Source organism: Musca domestica, unplaced genomic scaffold, assembly GCF_030504385.1.
Source record: "Musca domestica strain aabys unplaced genomic scaffold, Musca_domestica.polishedcontigs.V.1.1 62, whole genome shotgun sequence".
Lineage (NCBI taxonomy): Eukaryota > Metazoa > Arthropoda > Insecta > Diptera > Muscidae > Musca > Musca domestica.
Window position 1 is genome coordinate 339,748 of NW_026712369.1, and position 18,361 is coordinate 358,108.

An 18,361-nucleotide genomic window follows, 5' to 3' on the forward strand; every position below is an offset into this window, starting at 1 on the left:
ATTCGCATCTCCAATTATTTTCTACTTCTTTGGCTGCCAAAGTATTGATTTGAAGATTACACAAAAATGCGGAAGTCTTTTGTAAATTCTGCCACACAAAAAAATCCAAAGCTTCACATCTGCTACCAAACTGAACTGACCACCAAACCAAGAGGACAAGTTTGCCGAAGGGAAGAAAGTCAGAATCTCTGCTGAATGCCATGATGCACAACCAGTGTCAAGCAATCACAAGAACAAAACAGATAATTTCCCGCCCACTTCTCCCGATTCAAATGACCAGGAAGAACCAAACATTAATCTAAGAAACCAGTCTGCCTTTGGGTGTTACATAATCGTTGGGAAGAACACACAGACATACACACATAAGACAGGATGACGAGGCTATGAAGGAAGCACTTAAAAAAAATTGAAAAAAAAATTTTTTTTCACAAACGGGGATTTTTTCAAAATTATTTTCCACAAACGTGGATTTTTTCAAAATTATTTTTTTAATGAAATCCACAAACGCGGATTTTTTAAAAATTATTTTTTTAATGAAATCCACAAACGTGGATTTTTTAAAAATTATTTTTTTAATGAAATCCACAAACGTGGATTTTTTAAAAATTATTTTTTTAATGAAATCCACAAACGTGGATTTTTTAAAAATTATTTTTTTAATGAAATCCACAAACGTGGATTTTTTAAAAATTATTTTTTTAATGAAATCCACAAATGTGGATTTTTTAAAAATTATTTTTTTAATGAAATCCACACACGTGGATTTTTTAAAAATTATTTTTTTAATGAAATCCACAAACGTGGATTTTTTAAAAATTATTTTTTTAATGAAATCCACAAACGTGGATTTTTTAAAAATTATTTTTTTAATGAAATCCACAAACGTGGATTTTTTAAAATTATTTTTTTAATGAAATCCACAAACGTGGATTTTTTAAAAATTGTTTTTTTAAACGTAGATTTAAAAAAAATTGAAGAGGGTTCCACTGTCGTTAGAATGAAAGAAGAACCAATGTAAGCCAGATCCATGAAGTCATCCACAGGGAACAGGTCTTGCTGCAAAGTCAAAGAAGAACAAGTCTCAAATATGGCTTCATGGTTGGGTGCCGAACTAACCAGAACTTATTACATAACTGCTGGCCCAACAGGAAGGTTCAAAGACAACAATCCTGAGCGGACTGAGTTAAAAAAACGAAAAATGTGCAAATTCCACAATCGTTTATTTGTGTTTTCATTGCTGGCATTCGGTTGCTGCGTAAATTTGGTTTGGTCCAAACCGGTGCTGAAACAAGATTACAATGAGGATTCCAATTTGAATTTCAATCAAATTATGGCCCTGACTGCCCTGTTGTCTCCACAGGATAACTATGATCTACACTATGACCAGAGGCAAAAGGGTTCAGAAAATTATCGCGTCAAATTGGATGGTTTCTTTATTGGCATTCCGCAAGAGGAGAGCTCATCGCTGCTGCTACTAACAGATGATATTTTGGAAAGTTTTGGTAGGTGGTGAAAATTTTTTGAAATTTTATAAAAATCCTAAAAAAAATCTCAAATTTCCAGGTGAAGAAATACTTTCCAAACCGGAAAAGACCAAAAAACGTAAAGAATCGTCCTTGGAATTGGAAAGCTATCCCAATTCACAAAGACCTCTACAAATCGGAGAGCAAGATGTGCCTTCATTGGTGGTGGAAATTCCATCTTACGGTGGCCAAAAATATGGGGAGGCCCGTACAAATGAGGATGGCGGAGAGGAGTTGCCTCGTAAACCCAGCACCAGCAAGACCAGGTCGTTTGTGTCACATCTTTTGGGGCTTCTAAAGAGGGGTCATAGAAATTAAGAGATTTTTTGACTAAAATTAAAATTTTGAAACAATTAAAGACTGATAAAAAATATTTTATAGAAATAAAAATATAATATTCCCCCGGATATATATTTAAAAAACAGATATTTAAAAGTCCATTTCTTAAAAAATATTTTTTTTAAAAATCCACGTTTGTGGATTTCATTAAAAAAATATTTTTTTAAAAATCCACGTTTGTGGATTTCATTAAAAAAATATTTTTTTAAAAATCCACGTTTGTGGATTTCATTAAAAAAATATTTTTTTAAAAATCCACGTTTGTGGATTTCATTAAAAAAATATTTTTTTAAAAATCCACGTTTGTGGATTTCATTAAAAAAATAGTTTTTAAAAAATCCACGTTTGTGGATTTCATTAAAAAAATAATTTTTAAAAAATCCACGTTTGTGGATTTCATTAAAAAAATAGTTTTTAAAAAATCCACGTTAGTGGATTTCATTAAAAAAACAATTTTTAAAAAATCCACGTTTGTGGATTTCATTAAAAAAATAATTTTTAAAAAATCCACGTTTGTGGATTTCATTAAAAAAATAATTTTTAAAAAATCCACGTTTGTGGATTTCATTAAAAAAATAATTTTTAAAAAATCCACGTTTGTGGATTTCATTAAAAAAAAAATTTAAAAAAATCCACGTTTGTGGATTTCATTAAAAAAAAAATTTTAAAAAATCCACGTTTGTGGATTTCATTAAAAAAATAGTTTTTAAAAAATCCACGTTTGTGGATTTCATTAAAAAATAATTTTTAAAAAATCCACGTTTGTGGATTTAATTAAAAAAATATTTTTTTAAAAATCCACGGCTGTGGATTTCATTAAAAAAATAATTTTTAAAAAATCCACGTTTGTGGATTTCATTAAAAAAATAATTTTTAAAAAATCTACGTTTGTGGATTTCATTAAAAAAATAATTTTTAAAAAATCTACGTTTGTGGATTTCATTAAAAAAATCCACGTTTGTGGATTTCATTAAAAAAATCCACGTTTGTGGATTTCATTAAAAAAATTATTTTTAAGAAATCCACGTTTGTGGTATTTATTAAAAAAATAAAATTCCTCGTTTGTGGATTTTATTAGAAATATATAAAATTCAATTATTTTTGAATTTAAAAAAAAAAATTATATTCCAAGTTTGGGGATTTTATTAAAAAAAATAAAATTCATGTTTGTGGAAAAAAATAATTTTTTAAATTCCACGTTTGTGGATTTAATGAAAAAATTATTTTTTCATAAAATCCGCTAAATTATTTTTTTATAAAATCCACTAACGTCAATTTTTTACAAATTATTTTTTTTATAAAATCCACTAACGTTAATTTTTTACAAATTATTTGTTTATAAAATCCACTAACGTCAATTTTTTACAAATTATTTGTTTATAAAATCCACTAACGTGGATTTCTTCATAAATATATATATGATGGTACCCTTAGAAAACACATTTTTAAAAAACCATTAAAAAACCCCTAATTTATGTTCATACTTTAATTCCTTTATTCATTTCCATATTTCGTTCTCAAATTTTTAAATCCTGTTTAAGGCCTGTAATAGGGTGGAACAAAAAATTTCTTAATTTTAAAAAAAGGTAGTGCAAATTCTTTTAATATCTCTCTCTCTACTTACATCAGCTGCCAGAACTGAGCTCGACAAAATTCCGAATATTAAAAATACTTCCAAAAAAGTCCGCATCGCAATCGTTTCCTAGAAATAATATTGAATACTAACAACACATTATTATTTCTTTTTAAAGATTTGAAATCCCACTAACTCTTTTTAATTTATTCTAGACCACGTTTTTTGAAACTCATTTTGAATATTATATTCCATTGCATCCAGGGTATAATTTTTTGAAAAAAAAAAATCTCTCATATGGACCTTGACACCAGCTAAATTCAATGCCCCTACTAGAGCTCCAGCATTAATGGGAGTACTAATTCGATAATATGTTTTAATATATATATATATATATATATATATATATATATATATATATATATATATATATATATATATATATATATATATATACTAGCTGAACCCGGTGCGCTTCGCTACCCCTTTTGATTTTATATGCATTCAAAATTTTATTTACGAATATATGTTGGATAAAGAAAAACAAATTTAAAAATTAAAAAAAATATTGCACTAATTTAATGCGTTAATAAACAAAATCATTACAAAAGCAGTAACATGACATGCATACACGAAGGGTTTGTCCTTTAGATTTATTTATTTCATTGCAAATACCAAGCGTGCAGGAAACTGCAATTTTTTTAAGTAGAGTGGCATTTCTATTGCAAGTAGTGAATTTGAGATAGCAACATACTTCGCCGTAATAAGCGTATTTCAAATAAATTGTTGTGTTGTTTTTGAGTGTTAGCCTAAGGCGTTGTGGGTCAATGGTTCTTATTAAAATCATATCCCAATCTGATCCGATTTAAATATAATTTAAAAAAAATTACTTTTACACCAAACTCCGCTACACCTTTCATATTTAATTGAAATTGGTGCGTCAAATATGTGAAATCGGCCGAGAATATATATATGGGAGCTATATCCAAATCTTAACTAATTTCCAATTAATTTATCACATTTATTATTATAACAAAATTCCGCCACACATTCTGAATTTCATTGGAATCGGTCATATATATCGTGTTTGGTGCATAATATGTATGAAATCGGCCGAAATATATATGTTAGCTATATCCAAACCTCAACTTATTTCAATATAATTGTGCAATTTTTGCTGGTGCCAGATTTTGTCTCTCTCGCTTTGGGTGCATCAAATATGTGAAATCGGCTGAGTATATATATGGAGCTATAATCACATCTGAGCGTATTTGAATATAATTTGTCAAATGTGCATCAAATATGTGAAATCGGCGGATAATATATATGGGAGCTATATCCAAATCTGAACCGATTTTAATATAATTTGACTAATTTATTTTCTAATCAAAATCCCGTTACATATTCCAAAATTCTTGGAAATCGAACATACATATCGTGTATGATGCATAAAATACTTGAAATCGGTCGAAAATATATATGAGAGCTATATCCAAATCTGAACCGATTTTAATATAATTTGACAAATGTATATTTGTTTTAATTTCCGCTACACATTTCAAATTTCATTGAAATTAGAGATACATAGCGTGTTTGGTGCATCAAATACATGAAATCGGTCGAAAATATATATGGGAGCTATATCCAAATCTGAACCGAATTCAATATAATTTGAAAAATTCATTTTTGCTCCCGATTCCGTTACTTATTTTAAATTTCATTAAATTTGGACATACATATCTTGTTTGGTCCACCAATCACATGAAATCGGCCGAAAATGTATATGGGAGCTATATCCAAATCTGAACCGATTTCAATATAATTTGGGAAATAAATTTTTTAGATAAAATCTATCACACGTTTCAAATTTCATTGAAATTGGGGATACATAGCGTGTTTGGTGCATCAAATGCTTGAAATCGGCCGAAAATATATATGGGAGCTATATCCAAATCTGAACCGATTTCAATATAATTTGACAAATTTATTTTCGGATCAAATCCCGTCACATATTCCAAATTTCATTGGAATCGAACATTCATATTGTGTTTGAGGCATCAAATGAACGAAATCGGTCGAAAATATATATGGGAGCTATATCCAAATCTGAACCGATTACAATATAATTTAGCAAACTTATTTTTGTTCCAAATTCCGTTACACATTCCAAATTTGGAGACTGTATCTTTAACCGATCAATAGATATGTGCATATAAAATCTAAATTTTTGGGAGGTACCTCCGATTCTGATGCTATATCTCCAGTTCCAAGTGGAAATTCAAAAATTTATATAGCCTATGTTACTTTCAGGCGATGTTGCAGTATATATGGAAATTTTCAGAAAAATCTCTTCAGCAGTTTTCGAGTCCATAATTTACAAACAAACAAACAAACAAACAAACAAACAAACAAACGTACAAACATTTTCCTCTTTTATAGATATAGATATGCCATCTCTTTACGTCCATCGTTTCGTTTTGGAGGACTTCAACATTCCTCGTTCTCTGTATCAGTATGCTAATCGTCTTTCCCATTTTCAAAGATTATGAATGCCATTAAGTTATCCATAAGTTATTCAATCTCTTTAAGTTCATGGGAAACTTTAATGCCTCTCAGATCATCTCTTCTTTTTTTTTACTCTTCTTTTGCATGAGTTTGTACCTCTCTGTCATCCGTTTAGAGTCATTACTGGCAATCCCAGTCATTGCTGACATTCTGGTATTGATCTTCTCTGAGAAAATGTCTATGTAGATTTGTGTTCTCTTGCACATATGATGATCATCTACATCTCTTCCAATAAGATGGGGTGTATTTAAGAGACTCCTTAAGAGCATTCTCTTTTTCTGACTTAAGATTCAATGTTTTTGCTTTATCTCGCATCATCTACCAATTTAGCGACCTTCGGCGTGTTTGGAATTTTTATGACGATTTTTTTTCTCTTACTACTGGATTAAGAGTCTTCGCGGAAGGCTGAGTGGAGTTTGAACCGCCTCAACGTTTCTTAGCAGCTCTCTCTCTTTAAGGCCTTTGTTTTGAATTTTGAGATATCTAGGAGATTTTTTGTATACCCTCCATCATGTTATGGATGGTATATTAGGTTTGTCATTCCGTTTTCAACACCTCAAAATATACATTTTAGACCCCACAAAGTATATATTTTCTTGATCAGCATAAAATTCTATGTCGATTTAGCAATGTCCGTCCGTCTATCCGTCGGTGGAAATCACTCTAGTTTTCGAACAAAATGAAGTAGGTTGATAACATTTTACTCAAATGTATATTAAGGCTGTAGGACTTTTGTTATTGAAAATTGGCCATGTAGGTCCAGGTTTTGGTATAGCCCCCATATAGCCCTGATAACCTCCTGATATTCGGTACTTTGATGATTTTAGCGACATTATTTACCGAAATTGTTTCAAATTTGGTATTTGAAGTTCGTAATGGATACTACAGCCTTAAACCAAAATTTATCTGTGCATGTCCACGCCTTCGTACAGCCCCCATACAGCGGTACCTTCCGATATTCGGTACTTTGATGATTTTAGCGACATTATTTACCGGAATTGTTTCAAATTTAGTATTTGAGGTTCGTAATGGATACAACAGCCTAAGACAGAAAATTAACTGTACAGGTTCACGTTTTGGTATAGCCCCCATACAGCGGTACCTCCCGATATTCGGCATTTTGATGATTTTAGCGACATTATTTACCGGAATTGTTTCAAATTTGGTATTTGAAGTTCGTAATAGATACTACAGTCTATAACAAAAGATTGTCACGGCAGGTGCACGTCTTCTTATAGCCCAATACAGGGGTACCTCCCGATATTCGGTACTTTGATGATTTTAGTGACATTATTTACCGGAATTGTTTCAAATTTGGTATTTGAGGTTCGTAATGGATACTACAGCCTATGACAGAAAATTGACTGTTCAGTTTCACGTTTTGGTATAGCCCCCAACACAGCGGTACCTCTTGATATTGGGTACTTTGATGATTTTAGCGACATTATTTACCGAAATTGTTTCAAATTTGGTATTTGAAGTTCGTAATGGATACTAGAGCCTATGACAAAAGATTGTCAGGGCAGGTGCACGTTTTTTTTTATCCTCCATACAGGGGTACCTCCCGATATTCAGTACGTTGATGATTTTAGCGACATTATTTACCGGAATTGTTTCATATTTGGCATTTCAAGTTCGTAGCGGATACTACAGTCTATGACAGAAAATTGTCTGTTCGGGTGCACGTCTTATTATAGCCCCATACAGGGGTACCTCCCGATATTCGGTACTTTGATGATTTTAGTGACATTTTTTACCGGAATTGTTTCAAATTTGGTATTTGAAGTTCGTAATGGATACTACAGCCGGTGACAGAAATTTGTCTGTGCAGGTCCACATTTTGATAGTACCCCCCTATATTCGGTATTTTGATAATGCAGGTCCACGTCGTCGCATAGACCCTAATAACAGAATTTTTAGCGGATTTTATTTATTTATTTATTTTTTTTTTATTTTTTGAAAATTGCAAAATTTGTTCCAAATGGTGGAGGGTATTCAAAGTTCGGCCCGGACGAACTTACCGCTTTTTAAATAGTTTTTTTTTTTTTTTGAGCTGTTGGATTCAGAGTCTAAGTTGTAACCTATTTATTAGGGCTAGGTCAAGATTGAACCCTACCTCACCTCATTGTTTAATTTTTCAAATTCTATCATCCCATTTAATTCCTGACTGAAATTAGCAGATTTAGCTGAGTTACAACTACCAATTCCCCTATTGAATATTTAATGAATTTTTTTTCTTTATTTTTTTTTTAAGTAGAAGAATGTCTCGGAATTAATTAGATATATAACTCGATTCCGTGTATTTAATGCTTTCCGAAATCTGAACAGATTCAGTTGTTCATTGAAACTCCTCCGGAAAAATTCACTTAGCGAAACAATGAAAGGCTTTCTAACAACACTTCTATTGTTGGGACTATTGTCCGGTTCAGCACTGGCATCGGAGGTAAAAATTGGATATTTTGAAATGATCTTAGTTCTTTTTTTTAATTTTTAATTTAATTTTAATTTTTAATTTAATTTTATTTTTTTGTTACTTTTTTTTAATTTCTATTACAGCGCAAGGTAGGACGCTTCACTGTGAGGAGGGTATAAAAACGTATGGACATTCTGAAAAAAAAATTGATTGCAAATCTGACAAAATAAAAATTTTATACAAAAGCAAATAAAAAAAATAAAAAATATTCAATGTTTCGCCACCGAAGATAGGACCCATTACGAATTAAAAATATCAAATTTTAAACGAATCTGCCGAATATCGGGAGGTACCGTTATAGGGGTGAGATAAAAACAAGTAAAAAAGCTGTAAGTTCGGCCGGGCCGAACTTTTAATACCCTCCACCATTTGGTACAAATTTGACAATTTCCAAAAAAATAAATAAATAAAATCCGTTAAAAATTCTATTAAAATCTTAAAAATACCGAATGCCTATACGACGACGTTGACCTGCATAGGCAACTTTTGTCATAAGTTATTATAATATTTTAATGCGAAACTTGAAGAAAAATCTGTTTATAATATAGCTAAAATCACCGAATATAGGGGGTACCGTTATATGGGGGCTATACGAAGACGTGGACCTGCACAGACAATTTTTTGGCATGGGCTGAAGTATCCATTACGAACTTCACATGCGAAATTTGAAACAATCCCGGTAAATAATGTTGCTAAAATCGTCAAAATACCGAATATCGGGGGGTACGGTATATAAGGGCTATACGAAGACCTGGACCTGCACAGACAAATTTCCGTCATAGGCTGTAGTATCTATTACGAACTTTAAATGCCAACTTTGAAACGATTCCGGTAAATAATGTCGCTAAAATCATCAAAATACCGAATATCGGGGGGTATGGTATATTGGGGCTATACGAAGACGTGGACCTACATGGCCCATTTTCTGTTTTATGCTGCAGCATCTATTACGAACTTCAAATGCCAACTTTGAAACGATTCCGTTAAATAATGTCGCTAAAATCATCAAAATACGGAATATGGGGGGTACCGTTATATAGGGGCTATACGAAGACGTGGACCTACACAGATTATTTTCTGTCTTAGGCTGTAGTATCCATTACGAACTTCAAATCTCAATTTGTTCGAAAGATAGCGTGATTACAACAGACAGACGGACAGACAGACGGACAGACAGACAGACACACAGACAGACAGACAAACACACAGACAGACAGACAGACATGGCTAAATCGTCTTAGAATTTTACGCTGATCAAGAATATATATACTTTGTTGGGTCTGACATGAGTATTTCGAGGAGTTACAAACGGAATGAAAAAATTAATATACCCTCCATAGTATGGTAGAGGGTATAAAAACTGTAACAAAGTCAAAACGACATAATTTTTACATTTTTTTTTTTTTTTTGAAATTTCATTGAATGAAAGCAAAAAATGTCGGAAATAGCATCAAATTCAGAATAATTTTAGATTTTGACACGAATTATGACCTTCAAACGGCCAATAAAGCCGTCAAACGCTGCCCGAATGTTGCTCTGCGGTATTTTGGCCCATTCCCGGCGAAGCGCTTGCTTGAGGTGATCGATGCTTTGGAATTTGTTAGTGCCAATCTTGCTTTCCAAAAAATACTCCAGACACAATAGTCCAACGGATTGGTATCCGGAGATTTTGGTGGCCATTGTGCGCCGGAAATGAAGCGAGGAACCTCATTTTGTAACCATTCTTGGGTGGTGAGTGTTAAGTGCGATGGTGCTGCTGAGTCCTGTTGGAATGTCCAAGGTCTGCGGTCAAATTTGTTTGCGTGCCCAAGGCTTTAATACACCCTCCAGAATTCTTTCGCGATAATATTCTGCATTTATTCTGATGCCACCGTCGATTAATACGAGCGAAGAGCGAACATCGGCTGTTATGGCGGCCCACACCATCATCATAGCCGGCACTTGAGTTCTGTCCTGGTGGCCAACCGAAGGTGCACATTTTCAGCTGACCTCTTTGGCAAGTAAACACGATCGATCATTTTATTTGTTTACATTGTTCGGCTGGACAACGAATGTTTTCTCATCGGAGAGTGAGAGAGAGAAAACCAAATTCGGCAGTTCACCACTTTCGGCCAAGCGAAGCAACTCTTTAGCTCTTTTGAGTCTATTTTCTTTCCGAATTTCAATAGCTTTTCAATGGCTCTACCCCAAGCTCATTTTTCAATATTTGCCGAATGGGAATGGAATATTGCGATATGTTCAGCTCACGAGCCATTTTTCGGTCACTGTGACGCGGGTCTCGATCAAGTCGCTTCTTTATTTTTCGAACCATTTCTGCTGATGTTTCTGTTTTCTTCCGTCCACTTCCTTGACGTCGGGCTACGGTACCAGTATCACGGTAACGAGCGATGGTCGGAGACACAAAAGATTCTTTTCACATTTAAATGCTGGAGTGCTCTAACGTTAGCCACTTGAGGTTTTCCCGACAAATATAAAGAAATCGCACTATCGCGCTTGAATTCCATCGCGAATAATTTTTTTCTGGAAAATTCTCAGCAAAATGTTTTTGTACGCTTGTAAACAATTAATAAGCTGTCACTGGAATAATTTTAACAGCTGTCGGACGAGTGGCTTAGAAATGACAGCAGTCTGAAGTTGGTTGCAGTTTTTTTTTATCTCACCCTGTAAGCATCCAACTCCCTTCAAATTTCACACACACAAACACAAGATTTGTCGTGAAGATGATATATATCTGCGAACCGCTTCTGGTACCTCACCTACAAAGGATGACAATTTTCAATAATTTTATCTGTCATAACGTAATAATTGACTTACCTGTAATAATGAGTTTGTTCTGCAAATTTCCATACATGGGTGGATCACAAAAATTCCAGGTAAGGTAAAGGCTACCAGAATCAGGGATTTAAAATGGGAACTGCTGATGCTAAAAAAAGAGGCAAAATTTATTCCACATTGTTTCATACAAGGCCTGCATAAGGTCGGCCAAGAAGACTACTTTTTTGACAATAAATTTAGCGTTTGTCAATAACCTAAACTAGTGGTCAGATGGACTTACTGGCCTATCTTATATGGGTCATGGTTTCATATCATTAAAAAAGGAAAACCCACATTTGGATGTCCAAATTTTATTTTCAACTCCATCCCTGAAAATAAAACACATTTGGTCTGTTTCAGAACTGCAAGAATTTATGGTATCGATTCCTACTTATTGGCCGACCTTATATAGGCCATGGTTTTATGTCCTAAAAAAGGAAAACCCATATTTGGATGTCCAAATTTTATTTTCAACACCAACCCCGAAAATAAAACACATTTCGTCTGTTTCAGAACTGCAAGAATGTACAATTTTTTACTAGGATAACCGATTTTCCCCTGATGGTGTAGCGGGAAATTTGCAAAAATAGTCGATTCTTCCAGATTCTGGAACAGAGCAATTCATTTTTATTTTTTTTCTCTTTAAATATATATATTTTTTTTTTTTTTTGAAATAAAATAATCATAATTTGCATTGTTTATTCGTTTAATTATTTAGAATTATGGTTATTGTAATTTAAATAGTTTTTTTTTCAAAATCTCTTTAATTTATAATTATTTATAAATATTTTTTCTTGAAACTTCAACTCCAACTTATCTTTGAATTGAGTTTCAAAAAAAAAAAAGCTAGTGGCTATTTTGAGTATTTTTTTTTTTTTTCATTTTGTTTTATTTTTTTTATACAATATTTATAAAGTATAGGTTATCTGCGCTCCTGTCTTATTATGATGTCTTTTATCCTGGATCTGTGTTTGATAATCTCTTGTTGTAGTTGTCATTAGTGTAATTTTATATAAATATATGTATATCACCATTATTATTATTATTATTTTATTTTTAGTATTATAAAAAAATAGATAGTTATGGTTTATTGTTTTGTTTTTTTTTTTTTTTTTTTTTTTTTTTAATTTTATTTTCTATAGATCTAAAGAGTTATTTTCAGTTTTTTTTCGGTCTAAGATTGATTTGCTGTTATTGTTGTGTTTAGGCTTTTACATAAATTGACCTCTTTTTTCTACAAAGAAGAAAAAAAACAAAAAACAAAATGGTAATTATATTTTTTTGGAATATTGTTTGAGGTTAAAGGGATGGTTACATACAAATCTTTATCCTGGTTAATCCTGATAATAGACCAATAATAACAGAAAATAAATTGTACCATGTCAAGCATGATAGAAGAATACAGGTAGACACATGGACACAGTTGCTGGGACAATGAAATGTCACAGCAATTTTATAATTGAAATAATTTAATTAAAAGTTAATTAAATTTGTAAAAATTGCCGAAAAATGCACATTATAATAACCTCCAAGTGACATCGTATAAGAAAACATATGAAAATCCATTTATATTTGAAAAAACACTTTAAAATATTTAACATATCAATGTTCCCACAAAAAAAAATAGAAAAACACAAATTTTAATAACCTCCGACTGATGCGACGCATAAGAAAACATATAAAAATCTATTTATATTTAAAAAAACAAAAAACCTTTTAAAATATTTAACATTTTCAATGTTTCCAAGCATTATTGCATCTACCCGTCTTCTTCTACCATGATGTCAAGCAAACGTTACATTTATTATGATTTGTCAATTATTACCGCTAAGCCGAGTAGGTTTTGTATGTAAACACTTTATAAATTGAGAGAGAGACAGAGAAAAAGGCAGGGAGAGAAAGCGAAACTATCACAAAAGAAGCAATGACTTGTCTAGAGTAGCAAAAATATTAAAACGCGGCTTATTTGTTATTTAATTAATACATAAATATTTGGTAACAATTTGTGTTGTAGTTGCATTAAATTAAATCTATTGTTTATTTTTTAGATTATGTTGTTTATATTTAAAAATAATTAAACATTTTCTTGGGTTAAAATTGTGTGTACATCTCTTTATGAAGAAAAAATGGCGTGAAAAGGAGATGGAACATAGATGAGTGTCAAATGGAAGAAGTGGGGACGAAGAGGTTGCACAGGTGTTTTCCAACTGCTTAAAAGGCATTTAAACTTAAAGTCGGTCACTTTTTAACAAAAAAGCAAGAAGAACCATGGTACAATAAGGAGGTAGAACCATGGTACAATGAAGAGAAGGTAGGTCAACTTTGAAAAAATTGCAGGTATAGAGGTCTACCTGTTTGGCTTGTAATGTCAGAAATAGTATCAAAACAATAACAAAATCAAACAACTTGTTGCATTTATTTTGAATAAATAATTGAAAACCGTGAAAACTGAATGAAAGGTCAACACTTCTTTTCAAAACCAGGTTCTATATATCTCTAAAGGATTATTTCGCTACAAAAACTCTAGATTTTGTCGATGCATACGATAAAATAAACATTTTGAAAACATCCGAATTTGAATGTTTTCTGAACATTTTTTTTGTTATTGAAAAGAAAATACATACATAAACAAATAAAGATGACATATTAAGCCAAGAAAATAAAAAAATTGAAATCATATGGTATCATAGCCCTACCTTGATATCATTGTACCATGGGTAGAACAGCTTTGCAAAACTACAGAAATACACCCCTGAGACCATGCCCGCTTCCTGTCAAATTTGTATGCAACAAGTTTTTACATTCATTCGGCATTTTTTCTCATCTTAAAAATGAGTTAAAGTAACGCGAAAATTAATTAAATGTCTGGATTTTCTTTCAAAAATATGATCTAAACAGTTTGATCTTTCAAATCCATGGCAAAACTGGCGAATTGCTTTAATACGCGCCCCGCAATGTACGATTCTTCCAATCATTAATTTTGAAAATATTTTGTTTTCATTTTTCAAAACAATAAATACATACACAGACTTGGCAGAAATCGGACACACTTAGAAAAAAAATGTAAACAGCGGTTAGCTATACCCTACTTTTTTGTTGTACCATGAGAAGAACTAAGGATCGAAGAAAATTCTATGAAGGAATAACGCTTTAAAAAAATTACACCCAAAATAAGGATTTTAGAAAATTCTACGAAAGAACAGATCTTTGGAAAAGTGAACCTTGTAGCAGGGAACATTAAATCAATCGATGGTGACTAATTAAAAATTAACCTTGGATATCCCTTCTTAGAGTACTTATCTGGACCGCTAAGTACTGAATTCTTGAATCTCTGCATCCTTAGAAACCGTAGTAGTTTCAGAATACTTGGATATCATGGTAAATCCTGCTTGAGTATTTATTAATATTTCTCTTTCGTAGATTTGCCGGAGTACTTTTTTAGGCCATTTGCAACAGTCTTCGATACTCTGTGGGAAGGTACCAGAAGGAGTGGACCGATATATCTCCATTTCACACCAGACCTTGAGTTAATAAAAATATAGTGATGTTTGAAATATTAAGAGAATCGGGCGCTTATTTCGGTCTCCTGTAGACGTAGTCTTACACTTCCTTGTTGGTCCTTTTTGGGTACTTATCGAAATCTGTTGCATAAATATTCATTCGGTAGTCTTGGTTGAATCATGAATGAATTAAATGCCGAGGACTGGAGTTCTTTGCCAAGTCCCTAGAAAACCAACCGCCTGCCTTCCTTCCTTCCTGTCCTTTCTTAATTATTAAGAAGAACAAAATGGACCAAAATTATTCAAAGCACAGAGTGTTTCGACTATCAATCACAAAAAAACCGAATGGAAAAATCAACAAAAAACCAAAAATCCTAACCTATTTTCTATTGCAAGAAAGCAGGATCGAGATTGAAACTGTATTTCAAAATATTTTAGTGATAAGCCCCCAGTCTTGTTGCCAGTCTAGCTGGCCTTTGAGTTTCCGAAAATTCCGAATCTTAATCATTCTAATTTTCACTAATCCGATACTGCTCCGTCTTCAAATTTAAAAATTCGGCTACTTCCCCAGGGTGACAGATCAAGCCACTCTAAAGCCGTATTCGGCTCTGGCTGTAATATTCGGGGTTGGACTATCCGATAGGTATTAGTATTGTAGAGATTTATTGTTTTTGGAACATACATTCTTTTTCCGAAAATCGTATTACGATTGGCTACTCCATGTCGAATTGATATTCCATTATTTTAGACTTGATAGTAGGAGGTTAAAATAGCTGAAAAATATTGAAAGAAAGAGAAAAGCGTGTTATTAACAACAAAAACATTCATGGAGTCAATGATAGTCAAATGCGAAATTCTTCAGATAGCATCAAATGCAAAGGAACATATGGCGAACATAGCAATACAACTTTATGTCTATTCAAGCCAATGGGACAATTGAGACAGGCAGGTAACTTACAGTACAGTATCAAAAAGTACAGTACAATATCAAAAATATTTAACAAGTTAAATGAAGTCAGTCAGTATTGCCAACAGATGCATACCCTCAGCCAATGTTCTGGTATTAAAATATTTTTTTACTTGCGTTGATCCTTCATAGGAGAGGCTCAGAAGAAGTGGGCCAATTTCAATTTTGTATCTGATCTAAGTCTGATAAAAATATTAAAATTTATAAGATTTAGATTTTATATCGAGCCTTTGTGGGGAAGGTACCAGATGGAGTGGAGCAATATATCCCATCTTCACAGCAGATCTTGTTTTAGTGGAAATAATGGGATGTGCGAAATATGAATATAACCAGATCCTTCTTTTGGATTTTCGTTTTTGTTATTTAAAAATTTACCCTTTTTTGGGGGGGTACCAGAAGGAATGGTCCGATCTCTACCATCTGTACCAAGTATGAATGGAATTGGATGAAAATATCGTGTTTTATGAGCTTCATGAATATTCAAAATTGTGACCTTTTGTGGGGGAGGTACTAGAAGGACTGGACCGATATATTCGATCTTTACATAAGACCTTGGGCTAATAAAAATATTGTGATGTGTGTAATTTGAAGAGAACCAAATGCTTATTTTGGATTTTATGATCCCCCCTTTGTGGGGGAGGTACCACAAGGAATCAACCGATATTTTCCATATTCACATTAATACTAATATTGTGATGTGCGTAATTTGACTCTTACATCACAATCGGACTCTCACATCACATTTTATAAGAGTTTAATTTTCTTTAAAAAATGTTGACATTTTGTGTGGGAGGTACAAGGAGTGGACCGATATTGCCCATTTCCGAACTCGATCTCCGAAACAAATTTGACATAATTGTTTCTAGGCTCAATTTAGTCATTAGTGCCAAATTCCATCCCATTTGGGCTAATATTACACATTTGTTTGCACAATAAAAAGCGGACGAAGATAAATATGGGAGCAGACGTATTTCTGAGCTGTATTTGATATATTTCCCCAAAATCGTTGATACGAAGTGCATATTACGGCTGCGGAGGGCAAAATTAATTATATACCTGAGCCGATTTTCACCAAATTTGACATACTCGTTTCCAGGCTTAATTTTGTCGTATATGCATATGCTGATATTACACGTTTGGCAAATCGGACGAAGTTATGTATGGGAGCTATATCGAAATTTTGACCGATTATCTCCAATTTTAATTGGGTTCGTTCTTGGGTCAAACAAATGACTTGTGCAAAATTTCATTTGGATCGGGCAATAAATGCGACCTGTACTTTGTTCACAAAAATGCATGGGCAGACAGACGGATGAACGGACATGCATAAATCGACTCAGAATGTGATTCTATGCAGATCATTAAAAGGAAATATGGTGGGTCTATCTCGATTCCTTTTGCCTGTTACAAACAAATGCGCAATGACATAATATCCTGAGCAGCTTGTGGAGCAGGGTAAAAATATTTTCTTAAGAAAATTTTTCAATTTACATTTCTTTACTCAAAAAAAAAAAAAGATTGCATTTCATATTTTCTCGAACAAGAATCCAGACACTGGTTAACTCCTTCCAACACATATGGCCTAATTTTTCGAGATGTCTCAATCTTTAGGTAAATGAGCGATATGATTCCGTCCAAGAAAGACTTGTCCAGGCTCAATAGAAGAACTTTCACGAGGTATCTAGAAATTCAAATCTTACAAAAAAATAGAAGACCTTAAAAATAATCTATTTTCAAAGATAAATTTTCAATTTTGCCCTGGTTTTTTAGTTTTTGTTAACTAAAAGGGGATGATGATTTTGAGGTTATGTTTGGTGTTAAAAGGGTTCATTTAATTTGTGCGGTTTTCTTGGTATTATTGAAGTCTGGGATTATTGAAAAAATAAATATTTTTGTTAAAATAGGTTACCCTAAATACATGGATAGGAAGGAGAACAGCATAGGAGGTTTATAGAGAATAAGAAGGTGATGTATTTTCAAAGACTTGTCTAGGCTCAATAGAAGACCTTTTACCAGGTGTCTATAAATTCAAATTCATACATCTTCTTAAAATAGAAAATCTTACAAAAAATTGAAGTCCCTTTAAAATAATCTATTTTCAAAGATAAATTTCAATTTTGCCTTGGCTTGGTTTTTTGTTGACAAAAAATGGGGGTTGATTTTGAGGTTATGTTTGGTGTTAAAGGGTTCATTTATTTTGTGCGATTTTCTAGGGTCTATTGACGTCTTGGATAATGGGAAAAAACAATTTAAAATTTTTTTTCAAATAGGGAACTCTAAATACATGGATAGGAAGGAGAACAGAAAAGGAGGTTTTTAGAGAATAAGAAGGGGATGTATTTTCACAGACTTGCCTAGGCACATACAAGACCTTTTATGAGGTGTTTAGAAATTCAAATTTCCACATCTTCTTAAAATATAAAATTTTACAAAAAAAATAGAAGAGCTTAAAAATAATCTATTTTCAAAGATATTTTTCAATTTTGCCTTGGTTTTGTTTCTGTTAACAAAAATTGCGGTTGATTTTGAGGTTATGTTTGGTGTTAAAATGTTCATTTCATTGGTGCGGTTTTCTTTGGACTTTTGACGTCTTGGACTATAGGAAAA

At 32.5% G+C, this 18,361-nt stretch overlaps 1 protein-coding gene across 1 annotated transcript; it reads left to right on the forward strand.

Moving 5' to 3' along the window:
• The first annotated feature begins 977 nt into the window (after nt 1–977).
• LOC101891382 (uncharacterized) lies at nt 978–1,841 on the forward strand. The gene is made up of 2 exons (XM_020039794.2): nt 978–1,502; nt 1,564–1,841. Exons 1-2 carry the CDS (start codon nt 1,028–1,030, stop codon nt 1,839–1,841), a joined length of 753 nt encoding a protein of 250 aa, XP_019895353.2. The 5' UTR covers nt 978–1,027.
• The last annotated feature ends 16,520 nt before the right edge of the window (nt 1,842–18,361 follow it).